The sequence below is a fragment of the Stegostoma tigrinum genome, chromosome 3 (genome assembly GCF_030684315.1).
Source record: "Stegostoma tigrinum isolate sSteTig4 chromosome 3, sSteTig4.hap1, whole genome shotgun sequence".
Lineage (NCBI taxonomy): Eukaryota > Metazoa > Chordata > Chondrichthyes > Orectolobiformes > Stegostomatidae > Stegostoma > Stegostoma tigrinum.
In genome coordinates this window covers 48836205-48855116 of record NC_081356.1, presented here as the reverse complement: position 1 = coordinate 48855116, position 18912 = coordinate 48836205, and the positions used below count along the sequence as shown (strand labels likewise).

At 43.5% G+C, this 18912-nt stretch overlaps 1 protein-coding gene across 1 annotated transcript in view; it reads left to right on the top strand.

The window, feature by feature from the left end:
* Positions 1-18912, top strand: part of frem1a (Fras1 related extracellular matrix 1a) — a 395391-nt gene that overhangs the window by 325006 nt on the left and 51473 nt on the right. The window contains exon 25 of the mRNA XM_059645008.1: positions 6252-6453. Within this exon, the coding sequence (XP_059500991.1) occupies positions 6252-6453 (202 nt within the window). The remainder of the gene's footprint in view (positions 1-6251; positions 6454-18912) is intronic.

Below are 18912 nucleotides of genomic sequence, written 5' to 3'. Positions count from 1 at the left end.
ATGTACTAGAAGGACAGGTTGTATATGAAATGGAGGGGTACCAATATACTGGCAGGGAGGTTTGCTAGTGCCACTTAGGAAGGTTAAAACTAATGTGGCAGGGTTTTGGGAACCAGAGCAGCAAGTAAAATTATCAAGGAGGAGTCAGAGGCTAAGGCCAGTAAGGCTGTGAAGAAGTAAATAGTGATGTCTTGAATTTTATTACAGGTAAAGAGATGCTGGAGTTTTAAAATACATAAAGATGAATAAAGGCTGTGGAAACTCTGAAAAGGTTCTATAAATGGTTTACCAGAGTGTTGCTTGTTTTGGAGGCTATTAGCTATGAGGAGAGACTGGACAAACTTGATTAGTCTTCACTTGAACATCAAAGGATAGAGGGTGAACTGAAAGAAGTTTACAAAATTTTGCAAAGTGTGGACAGAATGGATAGTCTCAGAGTAGAAATGCCAATTACTAGGGGACATAAGTGTAACGTAGAAGTTAGTAAGTTTAAAGGATATGTGAGATGTAAGTGTTTTAAACAGTGAGTGGTAAGTATCTGGAATGCAGTACCAGAGGAGATGGTGTTACTGTTTCAGTCTCCAATGTTCAAGAGGCATGTTTGCAAATATATGAACAGGCATTGAGTAGAGGGATTCAAACAACATAGGGGTAAAAGTATTTGCGTTTAGAAAGGCATCACGTTGACACAGTCTTAGTGAGCTGAAGGGTTTGATCTGGTGCTGTACTATTCTTTGTTCTTTAAGAACGGGGCTTTGGTGATGAAACATGCTAATTTGGTCAGATGGACTCAACTCCTAAAGGCATTGAATGAAGCTTTCTTATCAATCCTGATGCATGCAGAAGCATTATTGACCTGTGCAAGCACAATTCCTGAAGATTGTGTTATCCTGCTGTCCTCCTTTTAGGAATATGAATGCTGGGACCTGAATTATGGTTTAAGAATTTTAGATCATGAAGTTAAAAAATGATCAGAGGGATGTTAGAAATATTCTGTTGATCAGATGCAATGAATTATGGGGAAAAGCTTCAAATGAAATCTGAGAAGTCCCAATGGGAATTAATATACTTTTCATTAAAAATAAGGTCATTCTTAGCGCATGAGCATTTTGGCTGGGCAGCATTTATTGCCTTTCCCGAATGAAGTGATGGTGAGCTGCTTTCTTGAACTGCGCCTGTCCTCATGGGCAGCTTTCAAAATACAAGTCAACAGATGCATTTGCACCTGAAAGGCCCCAAATTGCCTGTTAAGAATGACTTGCAGTGCTAACCAATTGGAACTACGTGAAACTAAGAAATTTTGGAAGAATCCGTTCCTCCAACTGCAAGCTGTTTCTCCCTTGTGCATCTTATCACCAGCAGACATGGGATGATTGCAGCCTGTGATGGGAGGAGCAGCAAGAGGTTAAGTAATGATGGTAAACAAGGATGGTGAGGCCCGAGGGCAGTGTGTGCAAGTAAAGTCGGGGGGGTGGCAGAGAAACCTGTTTGCTAAGCATGCAGAGCAGTGAGTGATTGTAAAGAGTGAGGCTATGGGGGAGAAGTAAATGGTCACAAAGGATCATGGTCGGTGGACAGGTGGGTTGAATGTAATGGGCATGGAGACTGTTACGAGGAGCAAACCGTTTTAAACCTGCCACAAAGGAATATTCAGCTTAGTGGAAGCCAAGAAAACTTGAAGTCATCGTAAGGAACAATTTCTTGCAAATAAATATGCATTTTACAAAGGATGTGTCAGTTATTTTAGAGAAAAATTTCTATTGTTAACTTTACCAGATGTCTTGTGCTTTTTTAAATACTGCAATGTCCTCGAAATTACTTGAATCAATGCTCGTGACTCAGTTTAAGAAATGGTCATGAATTATATTATAAATTTTAATGTGTTTTTATGTATACATAAAATATACAATTATGTTACTGAATTGTTCTAATTCTACATCTTTTGCTAGGTGAAATACCCAAAGGTTAATACAAATACAGATTTGTTAATGTGTAACTGCAGTCAGCTGATGAAGGAGTTAGTGAGCATTACAAAATAGCCCTTGAAAACAAGAAACAAGCCCTTGAGAACTCTCAAGGAAGACAGCACATTTTTGACCACTGTGAAGTGTTAGGTGCACCCATAATGCATTAGAAAGACAGCTTGACTCAGTGAGAGTGAAAGTTTGGATGTAGTCCCAAGTCAGGATAGTGTGTGGTTTGGAAAGGGACTGTCCCCACACGTCTGCTGTCCTTGACCTCCAAATGGATGTTGTCAGAGATTTGGATGGTACCATCGAAGGAACCTTGGTGGGCTATTAGAGATATTGAATTGTATTCATTACTGCTGCTGAATGTTATAGGTGGAGAGAATGGATGCTGAAGGTGGTAGATGGCATGACAATCAAGCTGGCTGCTTTGTTCTGAACAGTGTTTAGCTACTTGAGCGATATTGGAGCTACCCTCACCCAGGCAGTTGGGAAGTATTTCTTCGTACTCCTGAGTTGTCCCTTGTAGATGATGAACAGTTTTTGTGAGGCGAGTTACTGCCTAGCCTCTTTCCTGCTGTTATAGACACAGTATTTGAATGGTTGCTCCAGTTTAGTGTTTTGCACATGTTATGCGCTAAAACTGAATACTTTTACAGTGAGAAATGAGTGAGTGAAGCGATCATAACTGTTATTTAGTGATCATAACCCTGTTACTTTGACAATAGTCATGGAAAAGGAGAAGTGCACACAGTAGGGTAAGGTTTATAACTGGGAGAAGGGTAATTACAATTCTGTTAAGCAAAAGAGATAATAGGAACTGCAGATGCTGGAGAATCTGAGATAACAAGGTATAGAGCTAGATGAACACGGCAGGCCAAGCAGCATCTTAGGAGCAGGGAAGCCTATAGGCCCGAAACGTCAGCTTTCCTGCTCCTAAGATGCTGCTTGGCCTGCTGTGTTCATCCAGCTCTACACCTTTTTATTGCTGTTAGGCAAGAACTGGGTAACATAAATTGGGAACAGATGCTATTCAGGGAAGAGCACTACTGAAATGAGCGGATTGTTTATGGAATGCATACTGCCTGTGCTCGATGTGTTTGTCCCTAGCAGGCAGGGAAGATGCGGTCAAGTGTGGGAGCCTTGGTTCTCAAGAGAGGTCGAATGACTGGTTAAGAGGAAGAAGGATGCTTTTGTAAGGTTTAGGAAACAAGGGACAGGAAAGGCTGTAGACGGATACAAGTTATCCAGGAAGGAGCTGAAAAAAGGTTTTAGGAGATCGATAAGGGAGCATGAGAAAACCTTGGCAGATAGGATCAAGGAAATCTCCAAGGCTTTGGACACGTACATGAGGAATAAGAGAATTACCATTGAAAGGATAGGGCTGATCAAGGATTGTAAAGAGAATTTGTGCACGGAGCCTAAAGAGATACGAGAGGTCCTTAATGAATACTTTTCTCTGGTATTCACAACTGAGGGGTACCTACTTGTAGAGGAGGACAGTGTGAAACAGGCTAGTAGGCTAGAAGAGGTCGATGTTTGTAAGGAAGATGTGCCAGGAATTTTGAGGAAGTTGAAGACAGATAAGTTCCCCGGGCCTGATAGGATTTATCCAGGTATTCTATGGGAAGTGAGGAAAGAGATCGCAGTGCCTTTGGCATGATCTTTTCGTCCTCACTGTCCACAGGCATAGTGCCGGAAGATTGGAGAGAGCCTAACGTCATTTCCTTGTCCAAAAAAGGGAATAGAGATAACCCCAGAAATTACAGGCCAGTTAGTCTTAAATCAGTGGTGGGCAAATTATTGGAAAGGATTCTGAGAGATAGGATTTATGATCACTTGGAAAGGCACAGTTTGATTTGTGATAGTCAGCATGGATTTGAGAGAGGTAGATCATGCCTCGCAAACCTTATTGAACTCTTTGAAGAGGTGACCAAACACATGGATTAAGGTAGAGCAGTGGATGTGTTATACATGGATTTAAGTAAGGCATTTGATCAGGTTCCCCAAGGTATGGAGGCATGGGATGGGGGAAATGTGGCAAATTGGAGTCAGAATTGGCTGACCCTTAGAAGACAAAAAGAGTGGCAGCGGATGGAAAATATTCAACATGGTGCTCAGTTACAAGTGGTGTACCACAAGGATCTGTTCTGGGTCCTCTTCTATTTGTGATTTTTGTAAATGATTTGGATGAAGGAGTGGAACAGTGGATTAGCAAGTTCTCAGAAGATACAAAGCTGGGTGGTGTTGTGGACAGTGCGGAGGGCTTTTCTAGGTTACAAAGGGACATTGATAGGATGCAGATCTGGGCTGAGAAGTGGCAGATGGAGTTTTACCCTGAAAAGCATTAGGTGATTCATTTTGGGAGAACAAATTTGAAAGCAGAATACAGGGTTAACAGAAAGATTCTTGGCAGAGTGGAGGAGGAGAGGGATTTGGGGTTCATGTTCACAGTTCCCTGAAAGCTGCTACTTAGGTGGATAGAGTTGTTAAGAAGGCATATGGTGTGTTAGCTTTCATTAATAGAGGGATTGAGTTCAAGAGCCCTGAAGTTATGCTCCAGCTATACAAATGCCTGGTTCGGCCACATCAGGGGTATTGTGTCCAGTTCTGGTCACCTCATTGCAGGAAAGATGTGGAAGCATTGGAAAAGATGCAGAGGAGATGTCTCGGAATGATGCCTGGAATGGAGGGAAGATCTTACAAGGAAAGGTTAAGAGAGTTAGGGCTTATCTTTTTAGAACGACAAAGGATGAGAGGTGACTTGAAAGAGGTGTACAAAATGATCAGAGGTATAGATAGAGTAGACAGCCAGAGACTTTTTCCTAGGGTGGAGGTAGCTATTATGAGGGGGCAGAGTTTTAAAGTGAGTGGAGGTAGATATAGGGGAGACGTCAGAGGTCCAGTTACTGGTGGTGTACCGCAAGGGTCGGTGTTGGGTCCACTGCTGTTTGTCATTTTTATAAATGACCTGGATGAGGGCATAGAAGGATGGGTTAGTAAATTTGCAGACGACACTAAGGTCGGTGGAGTTGCAGAGAGACATAGATAAGCTGCAGAGCTGGGCTGAGAGGTGGCAAATGGAGTTTAATGCAGACAAGTGTGAGGTGATGCACTTTGGTAGGAGTAACCAGAAGGCAAAGTACTGGGCTAATGGTAAGATTCTGAGAAGTGTAGATGAGCAGAGAGATCTTGGTGTCCATGTACACAGATCCTTGAAAGTTGCCACCCGGGTTGACAGGGCTGTTAAGAAGGCATACAGTGTTTTAGCTTTTATTAATAGAGGGATCGAGTTCCAGAACCAAGAAGTTATTGTGAAGCTGTACAAAACTCTGGTGCAGCCACACTTGGAGTATTGCGTACAGTTCTGATCACCGCATTATAAGAAGGATATGGAAGCTTTGGAAAGGGTGGAGAAGAGACTTACTAGGATGTTGCCTGGTATGGAGGGAAGGTCTTATGAGGAAAGGCTGAGGGACTTGAGGCAGTTTTCATTAGAGAGAAGAAGGTTGAGAGGTGACTTAATTGAAACATATAAAATAATCAGAGGGTTAGATAGGGTGGATAGGGAGAGCCTTTTTCCTCGGATGGTGACGGCGAGCACGAGGGGGCATAGCTTTAAATTGAGGTGTGAAAGATATAGGACAGATGTCAGAGGTAGTTTCTTTACTCAGACAGTAGTAAAGGAATGGAATGCTTTGCCTGCAACGGTAGTAGATTCGCCAACTTTAGGTACATTTAAGTCGTCATTGGATGAGCATATGGATGTACGTGGAATAGTGTAGGTTTGATGGGCTTCAGATCGGTGACAGGTTGGCACATCATCGAGGGCCGGAGGGCCTGTACTGTGCTGTAATGTTCTATGTTATGTTCTATGTATGTTCTTTACTCAGGGAGTGGTGGGGGCATGGAATGCATTGCCAGAGAGGGTGGTGGAGTTGGCCTCATTAGGGGCATTTAAGTGGCTATTAGATAGGCATCTAGATGACAGTATAAGGTAGGAGTGGAGGTTAGAGACCTTAGGATTAGGGTAAAAGTTCGGCACAACTGGGCTGAAGGGCCTGTACTGTGCTGTACTGTTCTGTGTTTTAAGACTGGATACATTTTTGATTGTTGCTGTGATTGCTTTTGAGAATCCTATTAAAAAATAAATGAAAATAATTTCTCTCTCTTGTTTCGGTATTTGTAGAAGATGTAGAACAGCAATAAAATGTGGAGATGAACATTTTAGAAAAAGATTCTTTGTACTGAGAGAGCTAATAATTAATTATTGGTTTTGCTCAGGTGGACCATGAGGACAAGGCTTTCCCAAGAATTGTCTACCTTCAATGTCCATCAAAAGTTGAAGTGCTCAAAAATCAAAAGTATGGAATATATATTTCCTCTCAACACTTGAAAGCATCTGGTCATGAAAGTAAAGATGAAGAACTCATTTACCACATTTTACGTGCGCCAAATATTGGTTACTTGGAAAATGTTACCACTGGTACAGTAGTTTACGCTTTGAAGATTTCATCAGTAATTTTTTAGTCATTTATATTCTCATGTCATTTATAGTTTTAGATATGCCAATATTTATTTTAGGTTAAATTACTAAATCCCGCAGACCTGATCAGGTGCACGTTAGAGCCTTGAATGAAATGGGGGAAGTGATCCCTGGGCTCCTTGCTGATATATTTATAACATCAGTAGACACAGGTGAGATGTCATAGGACTGGAGGTTGGCTAGCAATGTGCCACTATTTAGAGAAGGTGATGAGGAAAAGCCAAGTAACAATAGACCAGTGAGCCTGACAACAGCGGTGGGCATGTTATGGAAGAGAATCCTGGAGGACAGAGTTTACTTGTATTTAGAAGTGCAAGGACTAATTAGGGATAGTCAACATGGCCTTGTGCGTGGGAAATCATGTTGACTAACTTGATTGAGTTTTTTGAGGAAGTTGCAAAGGTGATTGAGTGCCAAGCGGTGGACGTGATCTGTATGGACTTCAGTAAGATGTTTGACAAGGTTCCTCGTGGTAGACTAGTTAGTCCCACATGGAATACAGGGAGAAATAATTCTGTATCAAATGGACACAGAATTAGCTTGAAGATAGAAGACGGATGGTGGTGGTAGAGTGTTGCTTTTCAGACTGGAGTCCTGTGACCAGCAATGTACCAGTACAGGGTCCACTGCTTTTTGTCATTTATCAAAATGATTTGGATGTGGACATAAGAGATGTCGTTAGTAAGTCTGCAGATCACACCAAATTGGAGGTGTATTGGACAGCAAACAAGGTTATCTCAGAGTACATTGGAACCTTGATCAGATGGCTAATAGGCTGAGGCATGGCAGATGGTGCTTAATTTAAATAAAAGTGAGATGCTGAATTTTGGAAAGGCAAATTAATGCAGGACTTATACATTTAATGGTAAGGTCCTGGGGAGTGTTGCTGAACACTCCCAGACACCACCATCACCATCCCCGGATATGTCCTGTCTCACCAGCAGGACAGACCCAGCAGAGGGGTGGCACAGTTGTATACAGTTGAGGTGGTGTTGCTCTCAGAGCCCTCAACATTGATTCTGAACCCCCTGAAATCACATGGCTTCAAGTTATACATGGGCAAGGAAACATCCTGCTGATTACCACATATAGTCATCCCCCAGCTGATGAATCAGTACTCCCCAATGTTGAACACTGAGAGGAAGCACTGGGGATGGCAGGCGCACAAAAAGTACTCTGGTTGGAGGATGTCAATGTCCACCACCAACAGTGGTTTGGCAGCAGTACTGCTGATCAAGCTGGTTGAGTCCTAAAGGACATAGCTGCGAGACTGGGTCTGCGGCAGGTGCTGAGGGAACTATCAAGAGGGAAAAACATACGTGATCTCATCCTTCCTAATTTCCAGCTGCAATTGCACCTGTCCATGACAGTATCGGTAAGAATGACCATTGCACAGTCCTTGTGGAGACGAAGTCCCGCCTTCACATCGAGAACAATGTCCAAGCAACTCAAGACTGGGCATCCATGAGGCACTATGGGCCACCAACAGCAGCAGAATTATACACCAGCACAATCTGTAACCTCATGGTCAGGCATATCTCCCTACTCAACCATTACCATCAAGCCAGGAGATCAACCCTGGCTCAAAGAAGAGTGCAAGAGAGCATATCAAGAACAGCACCAAGCATACCTGATGATCAGGTGACCTGGTGAAGCCACCAAACAGGACTACTTGCACACCAAAACAGTGAAAGCAGCAAGTGATAGACAGAGCTGAATAATCCCACAACCAATGAATCAGATCGAAGCTCTGCAGTCCTGCCATATCCAGTCGTGAATGGTGGTGGATAATTAAACAACTCACTGGAGGAGGAGGCTGCACAAATATCCCCATCCTCAAAGATGGAAGACCCTAGCACATCAATGCAAAAGATAAGGCTGAAGCATTTGCTGCAATCTTCAACCAGAAGTGCCAAGTGGATGATCCATCTCGGCATCCTTTAGTGGTCCCTACCATTGCAGATACCAGTCTTCAGCCAATTAAACTCACTCCACATGATATCAAAAAATGGTTGGAGACACCAGATACTACAAAGGCTACCAGCCCTGACAATACTCCAGCAATAGTACTGAAGACTTGTGCTCCAGACCTTGCGCCTCCCTGAGCCAAGCTGTTCCAATAGAGTTACAACACTGGTATCTACCCGACAATGTGGAAAATTGCCCAAGTAAGTCCTGTACACACAAGCAGGACAAATCCAACCCAGCCAATTACCGCCCCACCAGTCTACTCTTGCTCATCAGTAAAATGATGGCAGGTGTCATCAACAGTGCTATCAAGCAGCACCTGCTCAGAAATAACCTGCTCAGTGAAGCCCAGTTTGGGTTCCACCAGGGCCATTCTGCTCCTGACCTCATTGCAGGCTTGGTTCAAAAATGGACAAAAGAGCTGAATTCCAGAGGTGAGGTGAGAGTGACAGCCCTTGATGCCAAGGCTGCATTTGCCCCAGAGTGCCATCAAGGAGCCCTAGCAAAACTGGAATCAATGGGTATGGGGACAAACTCTCCAGTGGTTGGAGTCATACCTGACACATAGGAAGATGGTCATGGTTCTGGGACGTCAATCATCTCAGCTCCAGGGCATCTCTACAGGAGTTCCTCAGGGTAGCGTCCTAGGCTCAAACATCGTCAGCTGCTTCATCAATGACCATTCCTCCATCATAAGGTCAGAAGTGGGGATGTTTGCCGATGATTGCGCAATGTTCAGCACCATTCGTGACTCCTCAGGTACTGAAGCAGTCCATGTTCACATGCAATAAAATCTGGGCAATATATGGGTTTGAGCTGAGAAGTGGCAAGTGCCATTCGTGCCATTAAAATGCCAGGCTATGACCATCACAAATATTGGACATGCATATGGTCACAGAAATTTGAGGGTGCATCCATGAGGATCAATGGTCGGCACAACATTGTGGGCTGAAGGGCCTGTTCTGTGCTGTACTGTTCTATGTTCTATGTTCTATGTTCTAAGAGACAAACTGACCACTGCCCCAGACATTCAATGGTGTCATCATCACTGAATCCCCCACTATCAACATCCTGGGAGCTACCATTGACCAGAAACTCAACTGGACTCACCGCATTGAGTGACTACAAGAGCAGGCCAGAAGCTGAGAATACTGCGGCGAGTAAATCACTCGATGACTCCTCAAAGCCTGTCCACCATCTACAAGGCACAAGTCAGGAGTTTGTTGGAATACGCCCCACTTGCCTGGAAGAGTGCAGCCCCAACAACATTCAAGAAACTTGACACCATCTAGGTCAAAGCAGCCCGCTTGATTGGCCCTATATCCACAAGCATCCACTCCCTCTACCACCGACACTCAGAAGCAGTGTGTGCTATCTACGAGATGCACTGCAGAAATTCACCAAAGATCCTCAGACAGCACCTTCCAAACCCATGACCACTTCCATCTAAAAGGACAAATGCAGCGGGTATACAGGAACACCCCACCTCCAATATCCCCTCCAAGTTGCTCACCATCCTGACTTGGAAATATATCACTTTTCCTGCAATGTCACTGGGTCAAAATCCTGGAATCCCCTCCCTAAGAGCATTGTGGGTCAACCCACAGCTGGAGAACTGCAGCAGTTCAAGAAGGCAGCTCACCATCACCTTTCTCAAGAGCAAATAGGGATAGGCAAGAAATGCTGACCAGCCAGCGATGCCCACATCCCACAAATGAATAAAAAAGACAAAAACCTTTGAGTGTAGGTTCATAATTACTTGAGAAGTGGACTTCCAGGCAGACAGGATAGTGAAGAAGGCATTTGGTGTTCTTGCATTGAGTATAGGAGGTGAGAGGTGATGTTGCAGTTGTACATGGCATTGATTAAGCCACTTTTGGAATAATGCATTCAATTCTGGTCTCCCTGCTGTAGAAAGGATGTTGTGAGACTTGAAAGAGTTCAGAAAAGATTTACAATGATGTTGCCAGGGTTGGAGTATTTGAACTATAGTGAGGGGTGACGTTTATAGAGGTTTATAAAATCATGAGGGGCATGGATAGGGTGAATAGACAAGGTCTTTTCTGCGGGGTGGGGGGGAGTCCAAAACCTGAATGTCATAGGTTTAAGATGAGAGGTGAAAAATTTAAAAGGGACTGAAGGAAAAACATTTTCATGCAGAGGATTGTGTATGTATAGAATGAACTGGTACAATTACAGCATTTGAAGGGCATCTGGATGGGTATATGAATAGGAAGGGTTTAGGGGGATATGAGCCAAATGCTGACACATGTGAATAGTTTTTTGTGGTATTTGATCAACATAACTGACTTGGACCAAAGGGTCTGTTTCCATGCTGTACAGCTCTATGACTATGATTCGATTCTACAACTAAACTGGTTCAAACATTCACTATTATGATGGTTTTCCTCAAAGATTTGATTTCTTTTCCATTGTACTTGATTTGCGAAGTGGTTATGTGCTCGACTGCGAGTATAGGTATCAGCATAGTTTAGTTGCCTATTCCTCGGTGCACAGTGGCTCAATGGTTAACACTGCTGCCTCACAGTGCCAGGAACCTGCGTTTGCTTCCACCCTCAGGCAATTGTCTGTGTGGTGTTTGCACTTTCTTCCCATGTCTAGTTTCCACCCACCATGAAAAGATGTACAGGCTAGATGGATTGGCTGTGCTAAATTGCCCTAAGTATTCGGGGGAGTGTACATTAGGTGGGTATAAGTTGGGTGGGGGGGGGGGGTTCTGGGTGGGATGTCTGAGGGTCAGTGTGGACCTGTTGAGCTGAGGGGCCTGTTTCCACACACTATGGGATTCTGTGATTTCTCTTAGCTCATGGATTCAAGTCATCCTTCAAGTGCAAATATAATGTCTAAGTTGTCAATCAGTATAATGGTGTGGTCTTTCAAATAAGATACTAAGACCAGTCTACATCTTGATAAAATAATAAAATTAACAATCTAGAATGGGGAGAATGTGTTTTAATTCAGCTTTAATACAAGTGTTTAATGTTTTTGAGAATGAGCTAGTACATGTGGAACATCTAGTGACTGGCTTGACAGGATTAAATTGTTTTTAACGTGAACATAATTAGAACTAAACACTCACCATAGTCAGTTTTGTGCTTCTTAGGGCTACTGAACTTCTTTCCGACCCCACCACCCAAGACGTTTTTCCATCCCCACCCTTGTCTGCCTTCCGGAGAGTCCACTCTCTCCTTGACTCACTTGTCCGCTCCACACTCCCCTCCAACCCCACCACATCTGGCACCTTCCCCTGCAACCACAGGAAGTGCTACACTTGCCCCCACACCTCCTCCCTCACCCCCATCCTAGGCCCCAAGATGACTTTCCATATTAAGCAGATGTTCACCTGCACATCTGCCAATGTAGTATACTGTACCCTGTGTGGCTACCTCTACATTGGGGAAACCAAGCGGAGGCTTGGGGACCGTTTTGCAGAACACCTCTGCTCGGTTTGCAACAAACAACTGCACCTCCCAGTCACGATCCATTTTAACTCCCCCCTCCCATTCCTTAGACGACATGTCCATCATGGGCCTCCTGCAGTGCCGCAATAATGCCACCCGAAGGTTGCAGGAACAGCAACTCATGTTCCGCTTGGGAACCCTGCAGCCCAATGGTATCAATGTGGACTTCACAAGCTTTAAAATCTCCCTCTTCCCCCATTGCATCCCAAAACCAGCCCAGCTCATCCCCGCCTCCCTAACCTGTTCTTCCTCACACCTATCCCCTCCTCCCACTTCAAACCACACCTCCATTTCCCACCTACTAACCTTATCCCACCTCCTTGACCTGTTTGCCCTCCCCGGACTGACCTATCCCCTCCCCACCTTCCCACCTATACTTTCCTGTCCACCTATCTTCTCCTCTATCCATCTTCAGTCCGCCTCTCCCTCTCTCTCTCTTTATTTCAGAACCCGCTCCCCATCCCCCTCTCTGATGAAGGGTCTAGGCCTGAAACGTCAGCTTTTGTGCTCCCGAGATGCTGCTTGGCCCGTTGTGTTCATCCAGCTTCACACTTTGCTATCTTGGATTCTCCAGCATCTGCAGTTCGCATTATCTCAACTTCTTTCATGCTTAGTTTCTGCTCTCCTTTCTCTACTTGTGTGAAGCTACCTTTACTTACTTTCATGTTTGCTTGCATTTCTATCACTGTATTTCTCTTCTTCTATACTTAGCATTTGTTATTGCTTTTGGGAAATGTGTGGCATTGCCAATACAGCATGTATTGCTCATCCCTAGGGAAAGTAGGGGTGCTACCCCCTCCTCAAATTGTGAATGCTGTTGTATTAAGTTTCAGAATGGTGTTACAAAGAAAATTTCTGCAGTATACCTTCATCGTAGTGAATGGATGGCAATAAACATCAAATTTGGTGTTAAATGTTGTACTGAGAAAAGATTAACATATGGACTCAAAGTGGATCAATTTTATCTACACCACTCCAGTAGAGACGGCAAATAACAATGTTCAGCTCTTCCAATATACTATATTCCCTTCCTATTTAAAAATAAAAATCAAACTGGTATGATCAAATGTAAAATCGTGCATGTACATAATTTCCCAGATACCATGATTGAAATCAACATGCTCATAACTAGAATTTAACAGGTTGTATTGCATACTGCATATTGCTTTATTTTCAATAATCACAACCGAAAAGATATTGATACTTCAAATAATTCACATAACTTTCCTCAAAATCACTTGTGTTTTTTAACTTTATTTCTTGTACTGGTGTTCATTTCCCCTCATTCTTTCAATTCACTTATCCAACTTCCTTTTTCAGTCCAGATATTTTCCTCCTTCCCCTTAGCTTGAGTCTGTGCTGTCAACACCTCTAACTTGTTAACCATGAACTTTGCCTAAAGATTAATACTGTTGTGTATTGGTAATTTGCAGTGATGTTGCTCATTTGACGTTGCTGCTGTTGTCCTTACTGGTGAGAGAGCTTACAACACCCAGGAGGGGCAACATCGTAGATAATGTTCTAAAGCATTCTTTGTCCATACTGCAACCACAGCTCATAGTGCTGAATGACAGGATATTAAATTGTGTATCAAGTGCAAAAACCAAGCCAACTACTTTTTCCTGGATAATATTAATACGGCTCCACACATTCAGACAACTAGTCATTATCGTTTCATATTTCTGAGACCTGTGGTTGGTCGGAAGAAATATATTGCAGGAAAAACATGTGCTTTTAGCTGTCTTGTTGAAATAGCTCAGTTGGCTAAATTTATGGTTCGTGCAACTCCCTAGAAATTGACAGTGGGTGCCAGATCACCAAGTCCTTTGTTTAAAGTATTTTCCAATCTCTCAATGTTTCCTTTAGAGCATGTTTCAGTTTAGGGAGGTTTCTTGCGTTATGCTGCCAACTATGAGCTCTGTGTTCTGGTTAACACAAATGGTAGACCTTGAGCAACTTAATGGACTGCTCTAATCATTATTCTTGAATGTTTTCTGCCTCTCCTGATAGCACAAGAACACATTCATGGCCTCCCCTAGCCAGAATAGAATTTTTCTGCTCCTATGTTCTGTGCTCAGGCTTTTGACAAGTCAGTACTCTCTGCTCATCTGGCAATAACTCTAGCAGATTCAGGCTTGTAGTTTCCAGGGCGGTCCTGCCCATCAACCATTGGTAAAACTTTTGGGATTCTATGCCAAGCACTCACTTCCTCTGTATCAGTATTGCTGCCAGCATGTCACCAGGATTGGAGCAAATTGACAGAGCAAGTGATTAGGATAGTGGAGAATACATATGTGACATTTGCTTTCATCATTCGTGGCATAGAGTGTAAGAGTAAGGAGGTACAGTTGTGGCTTGACCAAAGCTGTAGAGTGCTGTATGCAATTCTGGTCACCTCATTGCATGAAGGATATATTAGCACTAGCAGGGGCACAGAGGATGCTCAACAGGATGTTGCCTGGGCTGGAGAAATTGAGCAATGAGAGACTAGCTGAGCTTAGATTACTTACTTTAGAGCAATGAAGACTGCGGTGGATGTGATTGAGGGATACAGATTATGAGGAGTATGGACAGCATCGATAGAGAGTGATTGTTCCCCTTGGTTGAGGAGTCTCTCTCATGAGAAGATATTGTTTGAGGGTAATGGACAAGATATTCACAAGGGGATTTGGGAAAAGGTCTTTTTCACTCAGCAGGTGGTGGGAATCCGGAATGTATTTTCTGGGAAGGTAGCAGAGGCCGGAAACCTTACAACCTTTTTAAAAAAAATTATTTGGGTGAGCATGTGAGATTTCACAGCATTTAAGTGCAGGAAATTGGGACTAATGTGCCTTTCTTATATTGGTGCAGACTTGATGGGCTGAAGGGCCTTGTTGTGCTGTATCCATCTCTGAATCTGAGATTTCTCCATTTCCCAGACTCCAACACTGGAGTGGTCCCTGTGTACAGATCAGCCACTCAGTCACCCTCTCCAACCAAATCCAAAAATAGCTTTTTTCCCCCCATTTGGTTTTATCTTTATTTAGCATGTCATTTCCTGGGGATGTATTTGACATTGAAACAAACGATTCCAGTAGTTTTAGTCCATAGGTTTAGACACCAGTGGTAAATCAGCAGAAAGGACATGTTTATTATACCCACATGCAATTGCTCAAGGCCTCAAATCTGCCTTTAATTTTAATCTATTCAAAACAGGTTGTCCCTATGGAATACCAAAGAACAACAGAAGGAGCGATGAGCTGTATATGCATCAAATGATTTGTTTTAAATGGATCAATTCAGAAATAACTGGCATGTTAATGTGCTGCCACACCAGGAGATGACAATGTAACAGCACAGGCACTCCATTCTGCATTGTTTGTTCACAGTAGCCAACATCAGATCCAAATGCAATTATAGAACATAGAACATAGAACAGTACAGCACAGAACAGGCCCTTCAGCCCACAATGTTGTGCCGACCATTGATCCTCATGTATGCACCCTCAAATTTCTGTGACCATATACATGTCCAGCAGTCTCTTAAATGACCCCAATGACCTTGCTTCCACAACTGCTGCTGGCAACGCATTCCATGCTCTCACAACTCTCTGCGTAAAGAACCTGCCTCTGACATCCCCTCTATACTTTCCACCAACCAGCTTAAAACTATGACCCCTCGTGCTAGCCATTTCTGCCCTGGGAAATAATCTCTGGCTATCAACTCTATCTATGCCTCTCATTATATTGTATACCTCAATTAGGTCCCCTCTCCACCTCCTTTTCTCCAATGAAAAAGAGACCAAGCTCAGTCAACCTCTTCATAAGATAAGCCCTCCAGTCCAGGCAGCATCCTGGTAAACCTCCTCTGAACCCTCTCCAAAGCATCCACACCTTTCCTATAATACGGCGCCCAGAACTGGACGCAGTATTCCAAGTGCGGTCTAACCAAAGCTTTATAGAGCTGCAACAAGATCTCACGACTCAAACTCAATCCCCCTGTTAATGAAAGCCAAAACACTATATGCTTTCTTAAAAACCCTGTCCACTTGGGTGGCCATTTTAAGGGATCTATGTATCTGCATACCAAGATCCCTCTGTTCTTCCACACTGCCAAGAATCCTATCCTTAATCCTGTACTCAGCTTTCAAATTCGACCTTCCAAAATGCATCACCTCGCATTTATCCAGGTTGAACTCCATCTGCCACCTCTCAGCCCATCTCTGCATCCTGTCAATGTCCCGCTGCAGCCTACAACAGCCCTCTATACTGTCAACGACACCTCCGACCTTTGTGTCGTCTGCAAACTTGCTGACCCATCCTTCAATCCCCTCATCCAAGTCATTAATAAAAATTACAAACAGTAGAGGCCCAAGGACAGAGCCCTGTGGAACCCCACGCACCACTGACTTCCAGGCAGAATATTTTCCTTCTACTACCACTCGCTGTCTTCTGTTGGCCAGCCAATTCTGTATCCAAGCAGCTAAGTTCCCCTGTATCCCATTCCTCCTGACCTTCTGAATGAGCCTACCATGGGGAGCCTTATCAAATGCCTTGCTGAAGTCCATATACACCACATCCACAGCTCGACCATCAACTTTTCTAGTCACATCCTCAAAAAACCCGATAAGGTTTGTGAGGCATGACCTACCCCTCACAAAGCCGTGTTGACTGTATTTGATCAAGCCATCCTCCTCCAGATGGTCATAAATCCTTTCCGTCAGAATCCTTTCTAACACCTTGCAGACGACAGACGTGAGACTTACTGGTCTGTAATTGCCGGGGATTTCCCTATTTCCTTTCTTGAAGAGAGGAATTACATTTGCCTCTCTCCAGTCCTCAGGTACGACTCCAGTGGAGAGAGAGGATGCAAAGATCTTCACAAGTGGCGAAGCAATTTCATTTCTCGCTTCCCAAAGCAGCCGAGGACAAATCTGGTCCGGGCCTGGCGACTTGTCAATCTTAATATTTGACAAAATTTTCAGCACATCAGCTTCCTCTATCTCTATCCATTCCAGCATGCACACCTGCTCTTCAAAGGTTTCATTCACTACAAAGTTCGTTTCTTTCGTAAAGACAGAAGCAAAAAACTCATTTAGGGCTTCCCCTACCTCCTCAGACTCCACACACAAGTTCCCTATGCTATCCCTGATTGGCCCGACTCTTTCTTTGACCATTCTCTTATTCCTCACATAAGTGTAAAATGCCTTTGTGTTTTCCCGGATTCCTTCTGCCAAGCCTTTCTCGTGCCCCCTCCTGGCTCTCCTCAGACCATTTTTGAGCTCCTTCCTTGCCTGAGTGTAATCCTCTCTAGCTGAACTTGACCCTAGCTTCCTCCACCTTATGTAAGCTACCTTCTTCCTTTTCACAAGAAGCTCCACCGCTCTCGTCATCCAAGGTTCCTTTATCTTACCCCTTCTTGCCTGTCTCAGAGGGACATATTTACTCATCACTCGCAACAACTGTTCCTTAAAACAGTCTCCACATGTCTATAGTTCCCTTACCATGGAACAATTGCTCCCAGTCCATGCTTCCTAACTCGTGTCTAATCGCGTCATAGTTTCCTCTTCCCCAATTAAATATCCTCCCATTTTGCCTAATCCTCTCCTTCTCCATAGCTGTGTAGAATGTGAGGCAGTTATGGTCACTATCACCAAAATGCTCTCCCACCACAAGATCTGATACCTGCCCCGGCTCGTTTCCGAGCACCAAGTCTAGAATGGCCTCTCCCCTTGTCGGCCTGTCAACATACTGCGTTAGGAAACCCTCCTGAACACACCTTACAAATACAGCTCCGAGCAGAAGATTTGAATGAAGCAGGTTCCAATCAATATTAGGAAAGTTAAAGTCACCCATTACAACAACCCTACTGCAACCACACTTTTCCAAAATCTGTCGACCTATGCTTTCTTCAATCTCCCTGCTATTGGGGGGCCTGTAGTAAACCCCTAATGAGGTGACTGCTCCCTTGCTGTTCCTAATATTCTAACAGATTTTCAAAATGATCCAAATATTGAGTAAATTGGACGGAAACTATTCTGTTTCATTGTTGGGGGAACTATAGAATGTAATCTTAAAATGAGAGGCAGACAAAATTTAGGAACAATGTCAGGATAAATAAGACAAATAAAGCTGCTGAGGATCAGAGTGAAATGAACATTTCAAAACTGGGATTGAACAATCTTTGTAAGAGTCTTAAAGGTTAGTTAAAAATTACTTTTTTCGGATCCGGGCTTGATGCCATCTCTAATCGCCCTTGAACTAAGTGACTTGCTCAGCCATTTCAGTGGATAGTTAAGGTCAACCACATTACTGTAGGTCGAGTCACATGTGGACTACATCAGGTATGGACAGCAGATTTCACTCCCTGAAAAGTATTAGTGAATTTGATTGCCTTATATGACAATCAATGATAGCTTCCTGGTTGCTATTTCTGAAATTAATTTCAATTCCAGATCCCATATTGGGATTTTAATTTATTATTAAGAGGATTAGCCGGACTCTCTGGGTAATTAATCCAGTGACATTACCACAACAACATCATCTCCTTCCAGCAGATAGACAGGAGCTTTTTATAATATTTAAATGTAAAAGTGTCTTCCAAGGCAGCTAGAATTCTTATAAATGGTTCTTAAAAAAATATTAACTTGACGTGTATTTACTGAGCATTTTCCTGTAGAACCCTGATGGCCCCATTGAAGCCACAGTGATGGTGATGAAGGTAAAGGGGCTGGAAATTCTGAAGATTGGGCCAGAATTCAACGTGGTGCAAATATTACCCTCCCTTTGTCAGGTTAAACTGAGATTATAGTCTGTACACTCCCATTGATTCAGTATAAAAAGGTGTTTGAATGGCACCGAACACTGGGAATCATTAGAAAATGACTCGTTTCTGGGGCAAATGATAAGACAACAGTCTGATGAAGCTGTCACAAATGATTGAATGCTGGAATTCTGGCTCTGCTGTAAAG